Source organism: Ovis canadensis, chromosome 13 (assembly GCF_042477335.2).
Source record: "Ovis canadensis isolate MfBH-ARS-UI-01 breed Bighorn chromosome 13, ARS-UI_OviCan_v2, whole genome shotgun sequence".
In the NCBI taxonomy this organism is placed as follows: domain Eukaryota; kingdom Metazoa; phylum Chordata; class Mammalia; order Artiodactyla; family Bovidae; genus Ovis; species Ovis canadensis.
The window spans coordinates 92209704-92224752 of record NC_091257.1 but is presented as its reverse complement, the minus strand read 5'-3'; the positions used below and the strand labels follow the sequence as shown (position 1 = coordinate 92224752).

The window sequence follows — 15049 nt, the reverse complement described above, 5'->3', positions numbered from 1 at the left end:
GTTGCAAAGAGCTAGACACGACTGAAGTGAGTAGCAGGCACACACGCGAAGGAGACGAAGCTCTGGAGTGACATGTGCCTGGGTTCAAGGCCAGCCTCCCTTGCCACGTGACCTTGGGCTCACTGCGACTTCTCTGAGCCTCAGTCTCTTCTTCTGCCAAATGGGAATGACAGTGCCTGTCCTGCCCACTGGCGCGGGGTGGAGAGTGGCTGCGAGGTGGGAGGATGGAGGTGCCCTTTGGTGTGGGGTGAGGGACAGGTGCATGTGGTTACTCGCCCTTGCCTGATACCGCCCCGGCCTCTCATCACCTGGTATCCAGCCTCAAGCATTCCTGTCCCCCTTAGGCTCCGAGGCTGCGGCTGCAGGGCTCTGTGCCGGCCAGTGCATCCTGAAGGTCAATGGCAACAATGTGATGAATGACGGAGCCTCAGAGGTCCTGGAGCACTTCCAGGCATTCCGGAGCCGCCAAGAAGAGGCCCTGGTGAGCCGCCTGGCAGCCAAGGGGATCAGGGAAGCCCTGCTCACTGGGGTGGAGGCTGAGGGCACCTTCCCTTCTCTGGGGAGAAGCCTACAGGCACCACAGGGTTTTGGGTGGGGTGGGGCTGCGGACCTGAGGGCTGAGCTGGGCCTGGGCTCTAGGGACCCCTCTGCTTTCCTGAACCTCACGGCCTCAGTTTCTACAGTTGTGAAATGGGTGTGATAAGACCCTCTTTTCTTACCACACAGGCACGTTGGGCAACTAGTCACACTGATGATAAGAAATTGATGTTGTACTTGGTTGGGGACCCAGGGTTCTGTGGACAGTGGTTCACTGGTTTATTTAATAAGCGTTTCCTGCGCACCTGCTGTCTGCCTGGCGTGTTTCTAGACCCTGGGGCCACAGGAGAGACAAGCTTTCTGCTCCCATGAAGCTGACTTACGTTTTCAGTGCTCCCCCTCCCCTGGCTTCTGTGAGGAGCGTAGACTGTGGACGCTGAGGGCCGAGTGTGGCTGGAGATCCCTCAGGAAGTTTTCAGAGTGAAGTCTGGGAGGGCTCTCTGAAGGTGGTGTCGCCAACAGGCTGCAGCCCTGAGCTTTAGAGTCGGGACAGCATGCACCTGGGCTCTGGGTGTCGTGGCACCCCTCTTACTCGGCTCCCCACACAGGGCCTGTACCAGTGGATCCACCGCACCCATGAGGATGCGCAGGAGGCCCGGGAGGCCGCCGGCGAGGACCCCGGGGGCGAGGGGGCCCGAGAGGAAGACCAGCTCGACTCAGGTAACGGGACAGGCAGGCTGTGAGCCAGAGACGCCCGTAGGGACTGGGTCCTCTGTGTCCACACTCCTCCCAGTCCCATCCAGCCCTCCTTGATGCTGTCATTTCTGTATCAGTCTCCAATCGCTGCCGTAACAAAGCACTAGGAACCTGGTGGTTTAAAACCACATGCATTTACTACGTTACTGTTCTGGAGGTCACAGGTCTGAACGGTGTCTCCCTGGGCTCTAATCAAGGTGCCAGCAGGCCTGCGTTTCCTTCTGTGGCTCTTCACTTGGTTGATTCAGGGAAACAGCTCCCCAGCCATCCCTGTAAACCCTGCTTCTTTGTTGACCCCAAAGTCACCAGCAAGGAGCCCAGAGCTGTCAGACACCATGGCACTGAAAGCCCCTGATCTTCCCACGCCTCCTCCTGCCCCCAGCCTAGCAAGAGCACAGAAGCAACTGGAGAGGAGGAGCTATCAGTCAAACTCCAAGCATTTAGTCGGCACCTACTATGTGTCAGCCTCAGTTCTAGGTTCGGAGGATACAGTAAGGAATAAAACAAAAAATTCCCTGCCCTCGAGGAGCTGTTCCCTTGCTGCTAAAACACCCACAGCCTGAAAGAGGGGTCCTAAAGGAGACAGGCTGATGGGAAGAGGGAGAGACTGGAGGCCCGCTCTGAGCTCGGTTTATGCCCCTCTGAGAACAAAGGGCTGTGGGCCTCCTTCCCCCAGCACATGGGTGACCCCACTGATGACGAGGATAAAGCACACTGGGAAGAGCTGGTGGTTTCGAAACTTCCATTCAATAAGTAGAAGCACCTACTATGTGCCAGGTCATGTTCAAGGAGCTGGGGAAACAGGAGTGAACAAGGCAAACGGGGTCTCTGCCCTTAGGGCCCTGACATGAGGGGAACAAGATAACGAACAAAAGAACAAAAAAAGTTGATAATTGGGGACGTAGCCTGGAGGGTGAGGGGGAAAAGGTGAAGTGTGTGCGCTGAGAGTACTCTTTGGAGCAGGTGGGAAGGAAACTGCTTCACGCCATAAAGTGCCTCCTTCCTAGATGCATCACTACCTAGCTGTGTGACCTCTAAGGAGTCACAGTCTCTCTGGGACCCTGTTAATCTCGACTGAAACTGGGCTCCATAAAAACACTGGCTCAGCAAACTAAAAAGGCTGAGTAGGGTTAATGAGCTTCAGGTCTGGCTCGATCCAGCATTTCATATACTGAGGAGGCCTTCATTTTCTCCAGTTCTCAGCTCTGCTCCCTCTGAGTTGGTTTCCCTCTTACATGCTATTTTCTCCACCTAGTGGCTCTGGTAACTTGAAATCCAGTTGAAAAAGAGGATGTCTCCTTCTCTTTGTAGATCCAGACAGATCTCCCTCTCATGGGCTCAGCTTGGGTCACATGCTTGTTCCTGAACCAGTCACTGTAAATAGAGGAAATCAAACATGCTGAACGGCCAGGCCTTTGCCTCTGGGGGAGGGTATGGATGGCAAACGAGTCTCCTTTTCGGAGCCGCAGAGACTGTGAATGAGACTCAAGGCTTGACTCCTGAAAGGAAAACTTTTTAGAATAAGGAGTGAGTGACAGTGGGCTGGCAAAAGTGAAAAGAGCCGCAGCACAGGTTTCAGTTTCCCCGCCTGGCTAATGTAGGTGGCCTGCGGTGCTGGGCCCGGGGGCTGGCTTGGCGTGGGGTGGTGCCCCCTCCGCAGGGTCACCTGTCCCTCTGGCTTCCAGCCTTCCCCCTGATGTCCCTGGGCCCCCAGCCGAGCCAGCACGAGGACAGCCCTCTGGTCAGCCTGACAGTGGACAACGTGCACCTGGAGCATGGCGTTGTGTACGAGTATGTGAGCACGGCGGGCATCAAGTGCCACGTGCTGGAGAAGATCGTGGAGCCCCGCGGCTGCTTCAGCCTCACTGCCAAGGTCTTGCTGGCTGTGGCCCTGCTCTGGGGGAGGGGTGGAGCAACCTGACTCCCATGTCCTCCGAGTTAGCCTGGGGAACAACCTTGGTCCTAATTCCTGCCGCTCCACTTGGTAGCTGTGGGGCTTAGGAGACTGACTTCTTATCTCTGAGCCTCAGTTTACTCATCTGTTAAGTGGGCCAATAATAGACCTGACCCACACGTGTATTACAAGGTGTATAGTAATCTCTCAAGATAAACTCCTTAAGACTCTCCCAGGTGCCCAGTGAGTACTCAGTAGCAGTTGATATTTCTGCAGATCCTTGAGGCCTTTGCTGCCGATGACAGTGTCTTCGTGCAGAACTGTGGGCGGCTCATGGCCCTAAGCAGCAACATGAGGACCATGTCCCACTTCGAGTTCCGCACCATCTGTGACACCAAGCTGGAGAGCATCGGCCAGAGGATCACCCGCTACCAGGAGGTGCCTACACCCTACAGGGTCTCAACTCAGGGCGTTTCAGTTGTAAATGTCAAATGCCAACCCAACTTAGCTTAAACAAATAGGATAATTAACTGGTTTATATTACCGAAATGTCCATAGGGAAGCTTCAGGCATGGTCGTATCCAGCACTCAAACAGATACCACACTGTTACAAGAACAGGACCTCTCTCCTGTTGACTTTGTTTTCCTTATTGGTTTTGCTCTCAGGCAGGCCCTTTTCATGTGATGATAAAATGGCCCTTAGTAGCTTTAGCCTTAGCAACCGGAGTAGAAATAGAATACGATGAGAGCTCTCGTTGGCTTGGCCTGGGTCCCCTGCCTGGGCCTGTGCAAGTTCTGCAGGAATGGGGAGGCAGCCTTACTTGAACCTCACAGATGCTGGGTCAGGGAGAGATGTTCTTCCAGGACACCTCAGGTGCAGCTGAAATGGAGACATCTAGGTGGGTAGGTACTTGGAGGCCTCACATTCCTCCAGGACTTCCCTGAAATCTGGGTCCAGTGAAAGGCAGTGCAGGGGAATTTACTTTTTCATTTGGACTTATTGGCATTTTTTTCAGTTTTGGTATGTCTGGCCTAAGGTAGGATAAAGTGGGTACTGGAGGTGTGCCAGAATTCCCAGACCCTTAAGTAATAACCCCATGCCTCCCCCCGACCTTTCTCAGTTTGCAGCTCAGCTAAAAAGCAGGATCAGCCCACCCTTCAAACAAGCACTCCTGGAACCCCATCCACTATGTGGCCTGGACTTTTGCCCCACCAACTGCCACGTCAACATCATGGAAGTATCCTACCCCAAGACCACTCCCTCAGTTGGGAGGTCCTTCAGCATCCGTTTTGGTCGCAAACCCTCCCTCATCGGCCTTGACCCAGAGCAAGGTAATTGCATGTGTCCATCAAAAATGTGTTCAGGTCTCATAGTACAATACTTAAACAGAGCATATCTGAAGGCCAACAGGCTAGAGCTGGAACGGTGGCTCTATGGTCATCACAGATCCAGATTCCTCCTATCTTTCTATGCCCCCATCTCTAAATGTTGCTTTTATCCTGAAAGATGCCTCATGGTATAAAATGACTGCTGGAGTACCAGCCATCATGTCTACATTCCAGGCAGGAAAATGATCATAGTAGTTAAGAGTGTATTGGCACCAAATTGAAACTTTCTTATTAAAGCAGTTTAATGTATTAAAAGAATATTTTAAAGGGAAACTTTTTTCATTTACTGAGATCCTTAGAGTAGGTTTGTGAGCTTTTCCTCCCTCCCGTAGGTCACCTGAACCCCATGTCCTATACCCAACACTGCATCACCACCATGGCTGCCCCATCCTGGAAGTGCCTGCCTGCTGCGGATGGGGACCCACAACGTCAGGGTCCCAACGACAGCAGCTTTGGGCCAGCCAGTGGAGCCCTTGGCCAGGAGGACCGAGGCCTGAGTTTCCTGCTCAAGCAGGAGGACCGTGAGATCCAGGATGCCTACCTGCAGCTCTTTACCAAACTGGATGTGGCCCTGAAGGAGATGAAGCAATATGTCACTCAGATCAACAGGTGAGCCCTGTGTCAGGGTCAGGATTTCCCAACATCTGCGCCATCAACATTTTGAGTAGAATTATTCTTTGGAGTGGGGGGGTGTCCTGTCCATTAGTGGTTATTAGCTGTATCCCTGGTCTCTACGCACCAGATGCCAGTAGCACTCCCTCCCCTAGTTGAGACAGCCTAAGATGTCTTCAGATGTTGTCAGAGGCCTTCTAGGGGCAGAATCACCCTGATTGAGAACCGCTGCTCTAATGAAAGGATGGATGTAGGCAGCATCGTCAGTAGAGGCTGAAACTATCAGTGAAAGGTTTGGGGGGATCTTTATTATTTCAACACTGCAGAGAGGGAAAGACGACTGGACGTGATGGCCCTTTTGGTGCCTTGCAGCAGGACGCACAGCACCACCTAGCAAAGCGTTCTCACCAACACAAGTCGCTCAGTTCTCTGATCGAAGTTCTAGGCTGGCTGGATGATGCGGGGCATAAGGGAGGCTGAAATGGTTCCTCAGGGATGAAGTTGGCTAAATCCAGAAGGCGGGCGGTTCTAGGTGACAAATGACCGGGGGGCCTGTGTCTTTGCTCACAAGTCTTTGCTCCCACAGGCTACTGTCCACCATCACAGAGCCCACCTCCAGTGGGTCCTGCGACCCCACCTTGGCCGAGGAGGCCTCCTCCCCACCGCTGGTCAGCGAAGAGAGCGAGATGGACAGGACCGACCACGGGGGCAGCAAGAAGGTGTGCTTCAAGGTGTGCGAGGAGGATCAGGAGGACTCGGGTCACGACACCATGAGCTACCGGGACTCCTACAGGTGGGGGCAGGCCTGGCTTGGGAGGGTCTCGTGGGGTTTGGTGTGGAGGCATAGCTGAGGCCCTGGCTGTGGAAAGGTCAGAATCAGAGGACGTTTCTCAGGAAGCTGTGGGACAGGGTGCTATTGCCTACCCGTGTGGTTTGTGGTTCTGGGGAGTTATCTGAGTCCCACAGCACACCCTGGATCCACTCTTCAGCCTCCCTCCTCCCAGACTAATGTTTCAGGGCCTGCCCCCTTGGGGACACCACTGATCCTTTCCACCTCGATTTCTGTCCCCATACGTTGATAGAATGTAGTCCAGGAAAAAGTCAAGATCTGTGTGTTTTAAAATCAACCTCAGGCCTCAGGTTTTTGCAACACTGTTTTTCCTTGATCCAGGGAGTAAGACTATTTTTTTTCCCTCCTAACTCTCGAGGATCTGAATTGTTTTCTCCTGGTTAATTATTAACAAGATGGGTGAAGTCTTAATTAGTGGGTTGAACAGACTGAAAACTCAATTTCCTATAATAAACCGTGGAGTGAATGGAATTCCGTACCACAAACCAGCGCTGTGGCCCCCCGTGAAAAGGCTCTCTAACATCTGACGGTTGTGGTTAAACTAGAACCTTGGAGGGACACTTCATATGGTTTGGGGCAAAAAGAGAACTGATAGAATTTGGCAAGGCCTTGGGCCCCGTCCTCCCGGCGTTTATAGCCTTTCAGTCTTCAAGGGGCCTAGTGTTTCTTGGTGTCCTGTGTAATGAGATGGTCTGGCTGACTGGGTCCCATGTGTTCTTGGAACCTTGTGTCCACAGACCAAGATCTTATCTCTGCGTTTCCATTCTGACATTTTGGGATCCTCCCATTTTTCCTTTTAGTTGTCGGAAAAGTGAAGGAAAGAATTTCAGGGTTGTGGTTTTTGATTCCCCATGAGCTACCGGGACTGAGTTCCTGGGACACAAGCTAAGCACACACAGCCTTTGTTCCTAGGAGGTTTCCAGCCAGGCCGTGTAGTCGAGTGTAGGGGTGCAGATGTGTCTCGAGACAAGACTGTCCCACGAGGGCAGTGATGGTAATTATACCCGAATGAAGATGAGTCACTGTCCACCTACCATCTCTGTGTTTCTATACCGAGGCCTAGAGAGGTTCCTCCAGGGTGGGACCTAGCGATCCCACTGGGACAACCTTCCCCATCTGTGGCACTGGTGCTTGGCCAACAGGGCTCTCTCTGGGCCTGTCATCTACCCAAGGGTTTTGTCTACACTCCAGAAAGTGGGTTCCGGATGCTGGGACCAGAGGCTGTGAGCGGGGAGGCAGAGGGCTGACTCACACCTTCCTCTCTGCCATTCTGCAGTGAGTGTAACAGCAATCGGGACTCTGTTCTGTCCTACACCAGCGTGAGAAGTAACAGCTCTTACCTGGGCAGCGACGAGATGGGCTCCGGTGAGTGCCAGGGCTGAGGGGGTCCCCTGGTGAGATCGTGCTGTGTGTTTTTATTTTGGTACACTTGCCTACACATTCTCTTGTTTTCTGTTGCTTTGCATGGTTTGGTAATGGTTTTCCTTCACTCAGTTTGCGTGTGTTTATAGCACACCTGTTATGTGCTGGGACCACAGCCGTGCATTTTGAAAAGACAGGCCCTTGTAGAGCTCATGTTCTCTGTGAATGTCGTGGACACAGAACAGATAGAAACGCTCCTGATCCAGTTACCAGGTGGGATGCGGTCCCCCGCATTGCTAAAATAGGGCGACCTGATGGTTTCCAGGAATGACATGTGCTCAAACCCAAAATTCACACAACACAAAAGAAGTACCTGAAAATCAGTCAGAATCTGAGCCTCTCCCACAGAAATGACCATTGAGGATATTTGGGGATCACTGGTGAACATGTATTTCTGCGCAGAGGTGGAGAAATGTGAGTGGATGGCTGGAGGGACAGACAGACATAAATAAGAATTTATAAGTTAGGGTGGCTCATTGGTGAAGAATCTGCCTGCGAATGCAGGAGACACAGGTTCAATCCCTGGGTCGGGAAGATCCCCTGGGCAAGCCCACTCCGGTATTCTTGCCTGAAAACTCCCATGGACAGGGGAGCCTGGTGGGCTGCAGTCCATGGGGTTGCGAAAGAGCTGGACACGACCGAGCAACTGAGCACATACATTCGACTGAAAGTTACTTGCAACTTTTACCGAAAGACTGAAATTTGTTTTAATCTCCATGGATTTCAGCCTTTAACATTTTTATTTTGTGAATGGGATGGACAGTCACATGGCTCATAATTCGAAAGGCGTGAGTGGGAGAGGGTGGGTGGTGACCAGCCTCCTTACCATCCTTGCTCCCCGGCCTCCTGGTTCCCAGGCTCCCGCTGCCACTGCTGTCGTGTGTGCCCTTCCGGAGGTGTCTGTGCATAAAAATTTAATTTTAATTATACTTCGCTTTGGCAGAAGAAAAAGAAGCTCAGGAAATATCACAGCTATTTCTGAACTTGGATAAATATTTCATCACAGAAGCTATTCAGCTGCAAAAACTACCCCTGGGGAGGTTTTAGGAAGGCGATTTCAATGAAACGGCTGGGGGATGAATGAGAGATGTGGGCTCTGGTTCCTTCACTCGTTTTCAGAGTGAAAGTAGTAACAGTGACTTACAGTTGTGTAATGTTTTAGTTCCTGTAGCCCATTTTGCGGACAAACAAACTGAGGCTCAAAGAGGTCAAGTGATTTGTGCAGTGTCGCACAGCTAGGACCTGGATCTGTCAGGCTCCAAGTCTGCTGTGGGTTTCGGAGCTCTGTAGCTACATTGCCTTCTTGTGAGAGAGCCTGGGAAGGTGTGTGATGGGGCAGGAATAGTTGATGGCTGTGGTTTCTTCCTTCTGCCAGGGGATGAGTTGCCCTGTGACATGAGGATCCCATCAGACAAGCAGGACAAGCTTCATGGCTGCCTAGAGCATCTCTTTAACCAGGTAGGCTCTTTGTCCCAACCCTGGCCTGACCTTGCGTTCTTCCCATCACCCCAGGTAAGAACCCGTAAGTCAGGAGCCAGGGCAGGGGCCAGAGGTCACAGGTTCTAGCCACTTGGAGGGCCCCGAGGGCCAAATTAACCCGGGGCTTCCTTTCGCCCAGGTGGACTCCATTCACGCACTCCTCAAGGGGCCAGTCATGAGCAGAGCTTTTGAAGAGACCAAGCATTTCCCCATGGACCACAGCTTACAAGGTGAGCAGAGAAGAGTCCTCAGGCAGGGTGAGGGATGCCAGCCCGCATCCATCAGGGACACAGCCTGTGATGTGGCTTGTGTGCTGGATGGGGGCCAGGCTGCCTGGGCCGCACACTGCCCGCTGTACCCTTCACCTGCTGAATGGCTGTGGGCCAGTCCAGGGGCGGTCAGCAAGCTCAGCCCATGGGCTGAATCCGGCCCACAGCCTGTTTTTGTACTGTGAGCTGAGAATGATTTTTTATTTATCGTGAGTCATCAAAACAAAAGAAAACATGTGATAGGAGCCAAATGCCTGCAAAGCTTTAATCAGTTCCTATCTGACCGTTTACAGAAAACGTGTGTGGACCCCTGAGCTGTCCCTGAGCCCTTCCGGGCCTCCGTCTGCCCATGTATAACACAAGGGAAAGGGCTGGAGCACAGTTTGCCCACCCTCAAAAACCCCTAACCCTCTTGGTCATTTTAGACATAGTCACAGACTCTGCCGACATCTTTACAGTTTTTAAACTATATTCACTTGCTGCCTGTATTGCTATCGATAGATCTTGTCTGAAAAAATGTCTCCCTTTAAAAAATTTAATTTTGAAAAGAATTTATTAAACTTCCTGTAAGTGGAAAATCACCATAATGTGCCATAAAATAGTAAGTCCAGTGGAACCAACAATGAAAACTGCCCTTGTACTGTAGTTAGGCACTGTTGTCTGTCCAGAGCTCTTTGTTGTTTATTCATGAGAGGGGTTAACAAGTTAAAGAAGTGTTAAGGACTTGACGGCACCAAATTGAGACTTTCTTCTCGAAATGATTGAGAGAAAAATAATCAACATTTATGTCTTTCTGCCTGCCTTTCCTCTTGTTTACCATTGACCCATCCCCCGCCCATTTATCTACCCATCCATCCATCCATCCGCTCTACCGACCCACTGACCCACTACCATGCACTTATCCATTCACCCACCCATCCCTTCATCTACCATATGCCCACCCACCCACCCATTCATCCATCTGTCTGCTCATCCATGCATCCATATATCCAGTAAGTAATTTCCAAGAACCAACTTGTGCTCAGCCTTGTGGTGGGCTCTGGGTCTTGTGAGATGAACGAGACACTGCCTCTGACCTCCAGGAATTTCCAGTAGGGTGCAGGAGATAAAGAACCAGTTGCTTCTAAGTGAGGGTCGGAATTGGTGAGGGGTTGGGGTGCCCTAGCAGAGCCCTTCTGACAATCTCAGGGTCATCTCTGCCTGGGATGGACCTCTGAGGAGCTGAAACCATAAAATATCTCAGAAACTTGAGACTGTGTAGCAGACACGAGGCCAAAGGAACAGAGTCCTCCGTCAGCCTGTCTGGGGTCAGATTCAAGTCCCATCTTGCTCACTGCCTTGATGAGTCACTTTAGGCAAGCCACTTTCCCCACTCTGTGCCTCGGCTTCCTCCTCTGTGTAGGGAAAAGGTTAAGCTAGGTTATAGCTCATGTGCCAGCTTGGTTGTGGCTGTGAGGGGGTGGGACCTGAGGATGCTTCTGTGACTACATTCAGGCTCAGGAGAAGAAAATGCCGAGATTCATTTGTGATTCTGCATTGGACTGGTTGCACCTGCTAGGAGTCCCATCCTCAGACTAGTAGTGCTGAGATTGAGTAGTGATGTCTGCCACGGGTATAGTACTATCCATTAGCAGCACACTTACAATCTATTTGCCTTCCCATGGACCAGATGATACCCAAGGCTCTCGCCAGCATCCTTGACCTAAGATTCTGAGCTTTGGAATCTAGCAATGGGACAGAGGCCTTGGTGGCACCATTTCTCAAAGCTCCCTGTCTCTTTTCTGCCCGCCCCCGTCACTTTCCTGCTCCAGAGTTCAAACAGAAAGAGGAATGTACAATCCGTGGCCGGAACCTGATCCAGATCAGCATTCAGGAGGACCCCTGGAACCTCCCCAACTCCATCAAGACCCTGGTGGACAACATTCAGAGATACGTGGAAGGTCAGTCGGGCAGGGAGGGCTGTCACGTGGCGATCTTGCGGCCTCCGGTTCTTAGTGTGGAACATGGGAGGGTCAGCAGTGGGTCCACCTCTGTGCCCATGTCTCTCTAGGCCCAGGGAGAGGACAGGAAGAGCCAGTGCCCCTTTCTCAGGGCCCTGGGACAGTACACACGTGGTCAGGGAACTGCTCATCTGGGGTGCCCGGGGGCGCCCTCACAGAATCGGGAGGCTAAGAAGGCCGAGCTTGTTCCTTCCCAGCTTCCAAAGCTGTGGATTTAGTTAGGTTTCTATTGTTTATGATCAAGGATACAGGTGTGTGTTGAGGGGAGAGAGGGTCCTTATCAGACTTGGGCCTACAGGTAGGTTTGGATGCTCTAGCGTTTAAAAATGTGAATATTTATAATCTGAAAGCCCACATACAAGTCTAGACATCTGGCTATTCTTGAAAAATCAGACGATCTGGCAGTAACAGGCCTGCAGCCCTGCATTCACACTTGCTTGGAGATGAATGGTGGCCTCCATCTTTAGGTTGGGGAGGGGAGCCTTCCAGGCCACGTGGACCCCGCCATACCCTGTGGCCCAGGGTCTGCTTCACGCCCCTTATGTTACCTGCCTGGCCCTTGGCAGCATTTGAACCTGAGGCTCCTGGGTTAAAAGGAGCCCAGGCCAGGGAGACATTTGATCAGCATAGCAGGGGGTACTTGGCCCCAGGCTCATGACCCCAGGAACAGCCCCCTCTGAGTTGGAAGTCTGGGTTGGCCCTGAGCTGTCCTGTTTTCCAAAGCTGTCATTGGTTATTAACATGGACTCTGGAGCCAGACGGCCAGGGCTTGAACCCCAGCTCTCCCATTTATTGGCTGTGTGATCTTGGCAAGTTTCTTGATGTCTCTGTGCCTCAGTCTCTTCACTGTAAAATGGGTTCACAGGGCGCCTTCCCTTATGTGTTGTGAGGAGTGAGTCAGTACAAATAAGGCACTTGGTACAGTGCCTGGCATGCAGTAAGTCCTCAATAAGCAGACGCTGGTGTTCCTATCACACTGTCCCTGCATCTTGGGGCCTCCCCAGGATAGAATGTATTACAAGAGCCCAGACCCAAAGGCCTTTCAGGTTTTTCTAAGCCCCTTCTGGGCCCAAGAGCCTTTATGTGAAGGAAAGAAACCAGGATGTTAGCCTGTGTCTGGAAGATCTGAGCTTTGTCTGCAGTGGGCAGGGCTTGGCCGTGTAGGGTGGCGTGAATAGGTACCTTAGGATGCGTGTGAACTTATGTGAGCACCTATACGCATATGTGCCTGAGCAGGTACAAGGCTTGTGCTGGGGCTCTGGCCCAGGAGTTGCAGGGGCTGGTTTCAGTCTTTGTTTGGTGGGTGTATATAAACAATTAGGGTGCAGATAACAGTTGGGGTTTCAACCCCTGGATGTCTGAGGTTTGTGGAATCTACCCAACACTCATTCAAAGCTTCCTGAACCTGGCTGTCTGTACCCTGAGCTTCACAGGAAAGAGGGGCAGAGCACGTGGGCCGGGGTCAGGCTTGGCTCTGCCGGCATCTTCTGCTTACTCCACTTAGTGCATCTCCCTTCTTGGTCCCTTCTCCTTCCAGATGGAAAGAACCAGCTGCTCCTGGCCTTGCTGAAGTGCACAGGTGAGAGCTTTGAAAGGGCAACGGTCTGCAAGGTGCATATGCTGGGTATATCCAGGAGAGGCTGTCCCAGCAGCTGGCGCTCGTGACTGCAGCCCAGGGAAGGCCTCTCCTGCCGACCAAGGTTGACTTCCGCAGGGTCCTTGGGGCCTGCCTGTGGGGGAGGTAGCCCTGTGGTCTCCAGCGCCTTGAGAACTTCTCGGATCTCATTTCCTCCTCCTGTGTCTAGGGGACAAGTCTCAGGCCCTGGAGCTAGGAGCGCTCTCTCTTGTCACCTCCCAGGCCTGGGCTGATCTCAGTGAGGACCCAGCATACAACAGTGATGATTTCAGAGGCTTCCTGCCAGTGGAGCCCTCAGCCCCAGCCTGGGGCTTCCTGTCCTTACAGATGGTGGGAAGGAAGAGGGATGATGGATGCCCAGGGGAATCTTGGAGGTGTTCTGTCCCATCCTTCTAGAAATTCTCAGCCATGGGACAGCTAGAATAGGATCTAGGTCAAAATTGGGCACAGAAAACCTGTTGGCTGTTGCCAGTCGTCGACAATAATCCCTTTCAGGGAATTCCCTGGTTCAGTGGTGAGGACGCGGCACTTTCACCGTGAGGGCCTGGGTTTAGCATTTTTTTGGGGGGAAGCTAAGATCTCGTAAGCCGAGTGGTGCAGACAAAAGCAAAGCAAAAAATCCCTTTCTGAAGATTAAGGGGCCTAAATGACCAATTGCCTGAAATTGGCCAGTTCTGAAAATCACATCACACGCAGGGGCCAAGGAATTGGAGGTGGGGGGTGGGGAGGGATGATAGGAAGAAGGTATACGTCTCAAAAACAGACACAATGGTGAACTGCCTTCCTTCAAATATGGAGCTTGTTACTGTCATTCTTGGTCAAGGCTGAGACATTTCCTAATAAATAAAGGAACAGCTGAAGGTAGGGGTTTGGGGCAAGTGTTAGGGAAATCACAAGTTTGTTTTTTAAAGGTTTTTTTTTTTTTTTTTTTAGGATCAGTTTTTTCCCTTAAGTTTTTACTAAATTTGTCATAACATTGCTTCTGGTTTATTGGCCATGAGGCATGTGGGATCTTAGCCCCCCAACCAGGGATCGAACCCCCACCTCCTGCATCAGAAGGTGACGTCTTCACCACTGGGCCACCAAAGCAGCCCCTGTTTTATTTTATTTTATTTTTAATAGGCAGATGGGTCACTGAGAGAGTTGAGTTTTGCCACAGATCGGCTTGCTTTTGGAGAGTCAGTTTTTAATGGAGTTGGCTTTTGGTGCCAGGGGATGAAGATAATTTTGGCAAGTTGGGCCCAGATGGGTGGTCCGGTTAGGGGAGAGGGGGCTAGTTTGGGGTTTCAGGGTGCCAGCCTGCTGATGGCCCCACGTGGCCCCTCCGCCTCCTCCGCCCACAGACACAGAGCTGCAGCTGCGGCGGGACGGCATCTTCTGCCAGGCCCTGGTGGCCGCCGTGTGCGCCTTTTCCGAGCAGCTGCTGGCAGCCCTGAGCTACCGCTACAACAACAACGGCGAGTACGAGGAGAGCAGCCGGGACGCCAGCCGCAAGTGGCTGGAGCAGGTGGCGGCCACAGGCGTCCTGCTGCACTGCCAGTCTCTGCTCTCGCCGGCCGTGGTGAGTGGGGCCGGGGGAGGGCTCGCTCCTCGTTCGTTCATTCAGCAGCGGCTCACTGAGAACCTGCTGGGTGCCCCTGTTCTAGGCACCGGGGACCCGGTGCTGGACATAGCACCACGTTCTTATACTCAGGAATCTTATATCCTGATTTTGGGGAGATCAAAATAAGTAGCCAAGGACACAGATGGTGTAGACCTCTGGTTCTCACAGGGGCAGTTCTGCCCCCAGGGGACACGCGGCAATGTCTGGAGACATTTTCGGTTGACGAAGAGGAGGTACTGGTGTCTGGTGCGTAGAGGCCAGGGGCGGGGCTGCTCCTCCAGGGTGCTCAGCCACCCCAGCGCTCAGCCGAGAATTATCTAGGCCCCAAGTGTCAGTCGTGCTGCAATTGAGAAACCCTTGTGTATAGCGATAAGGGGGAAGGAGAAACATTAAGCAGAGGAGGGGGCAGGAAGGTCTGTGGGCAGTGGCAGTTGAAAGTGTGATAAGGTGGCCACCGGGAGCCTCACGAAGAAGGTGACCTCTGACCCAAGAACCAAAAGAGGGGAGGGGATGAGCCTTCGGACCCTGGGGAGGAGCCCTCCAGGCAGAGAAGACAGCAGGTGCAAAGGCCCTGAGGCTGGAGCAGGCACACAGTGTTTGAG

The 15049-nt window shown here is 52.5% G+C and overlaps 1 protein-coding gene across 1 annotated transcript in view; it reads left to right on the top strand.

The window, feature by feature from the left end:
- PREX1 (phosphatidylinositol-3,4,5-trisphosphate dependent Rac exchange factor 1) overlaps positions 1 to 15049 on the top strand; it is a 178537-nt gene that overhangs the window by 152819 nt on the left and 10669 nt on the right. The window contains exons 20-32 of the mRNA XM_069548769.1: positions 345 to 481; positions 1146 to 1257; positions 2979 to 3166; positions 3464 to 3625; positions 4309 to 4519; positions 4909 to 5185; positions 5775 to 5981; positions 7315 to 7403; positions 8836 to 8918; positions 9079 to 9169; positions 11020 to 11148; positions 12746 to 12787; positions 14188 to 14405. Coding sequence (XP_069404870.1) covers positions 345 to 481; positions 1146 to 1257; positions 2979 to 3166; positions 3464 to 3625; positions 4309 to 4519; positions 4909 to 5185; positions 5775 to 5981; positions 7315 to 7403; positions 8836 to 8918; positions 9079 to 9169; positions 11020 to 11148; positions 12746 to 12787; positions 14188 to 14405 — 1946 coding nt within the window. The remainder of the gene's footprint in view (positions 1 to 344; positions 482 to 1145; positions 1258 to 2978; positions 3167 to 3463; positions 3626 to 4308; positions 4520 to 4908; positions 5186 to 5774; positions 5982 to 7314; positions 7404 to 8835; positions 8919 to 9078; positions 9170 to 11019; positions 11149 to 12745; positions 12788 to 14187; positions 14406 to 15049) is intronic.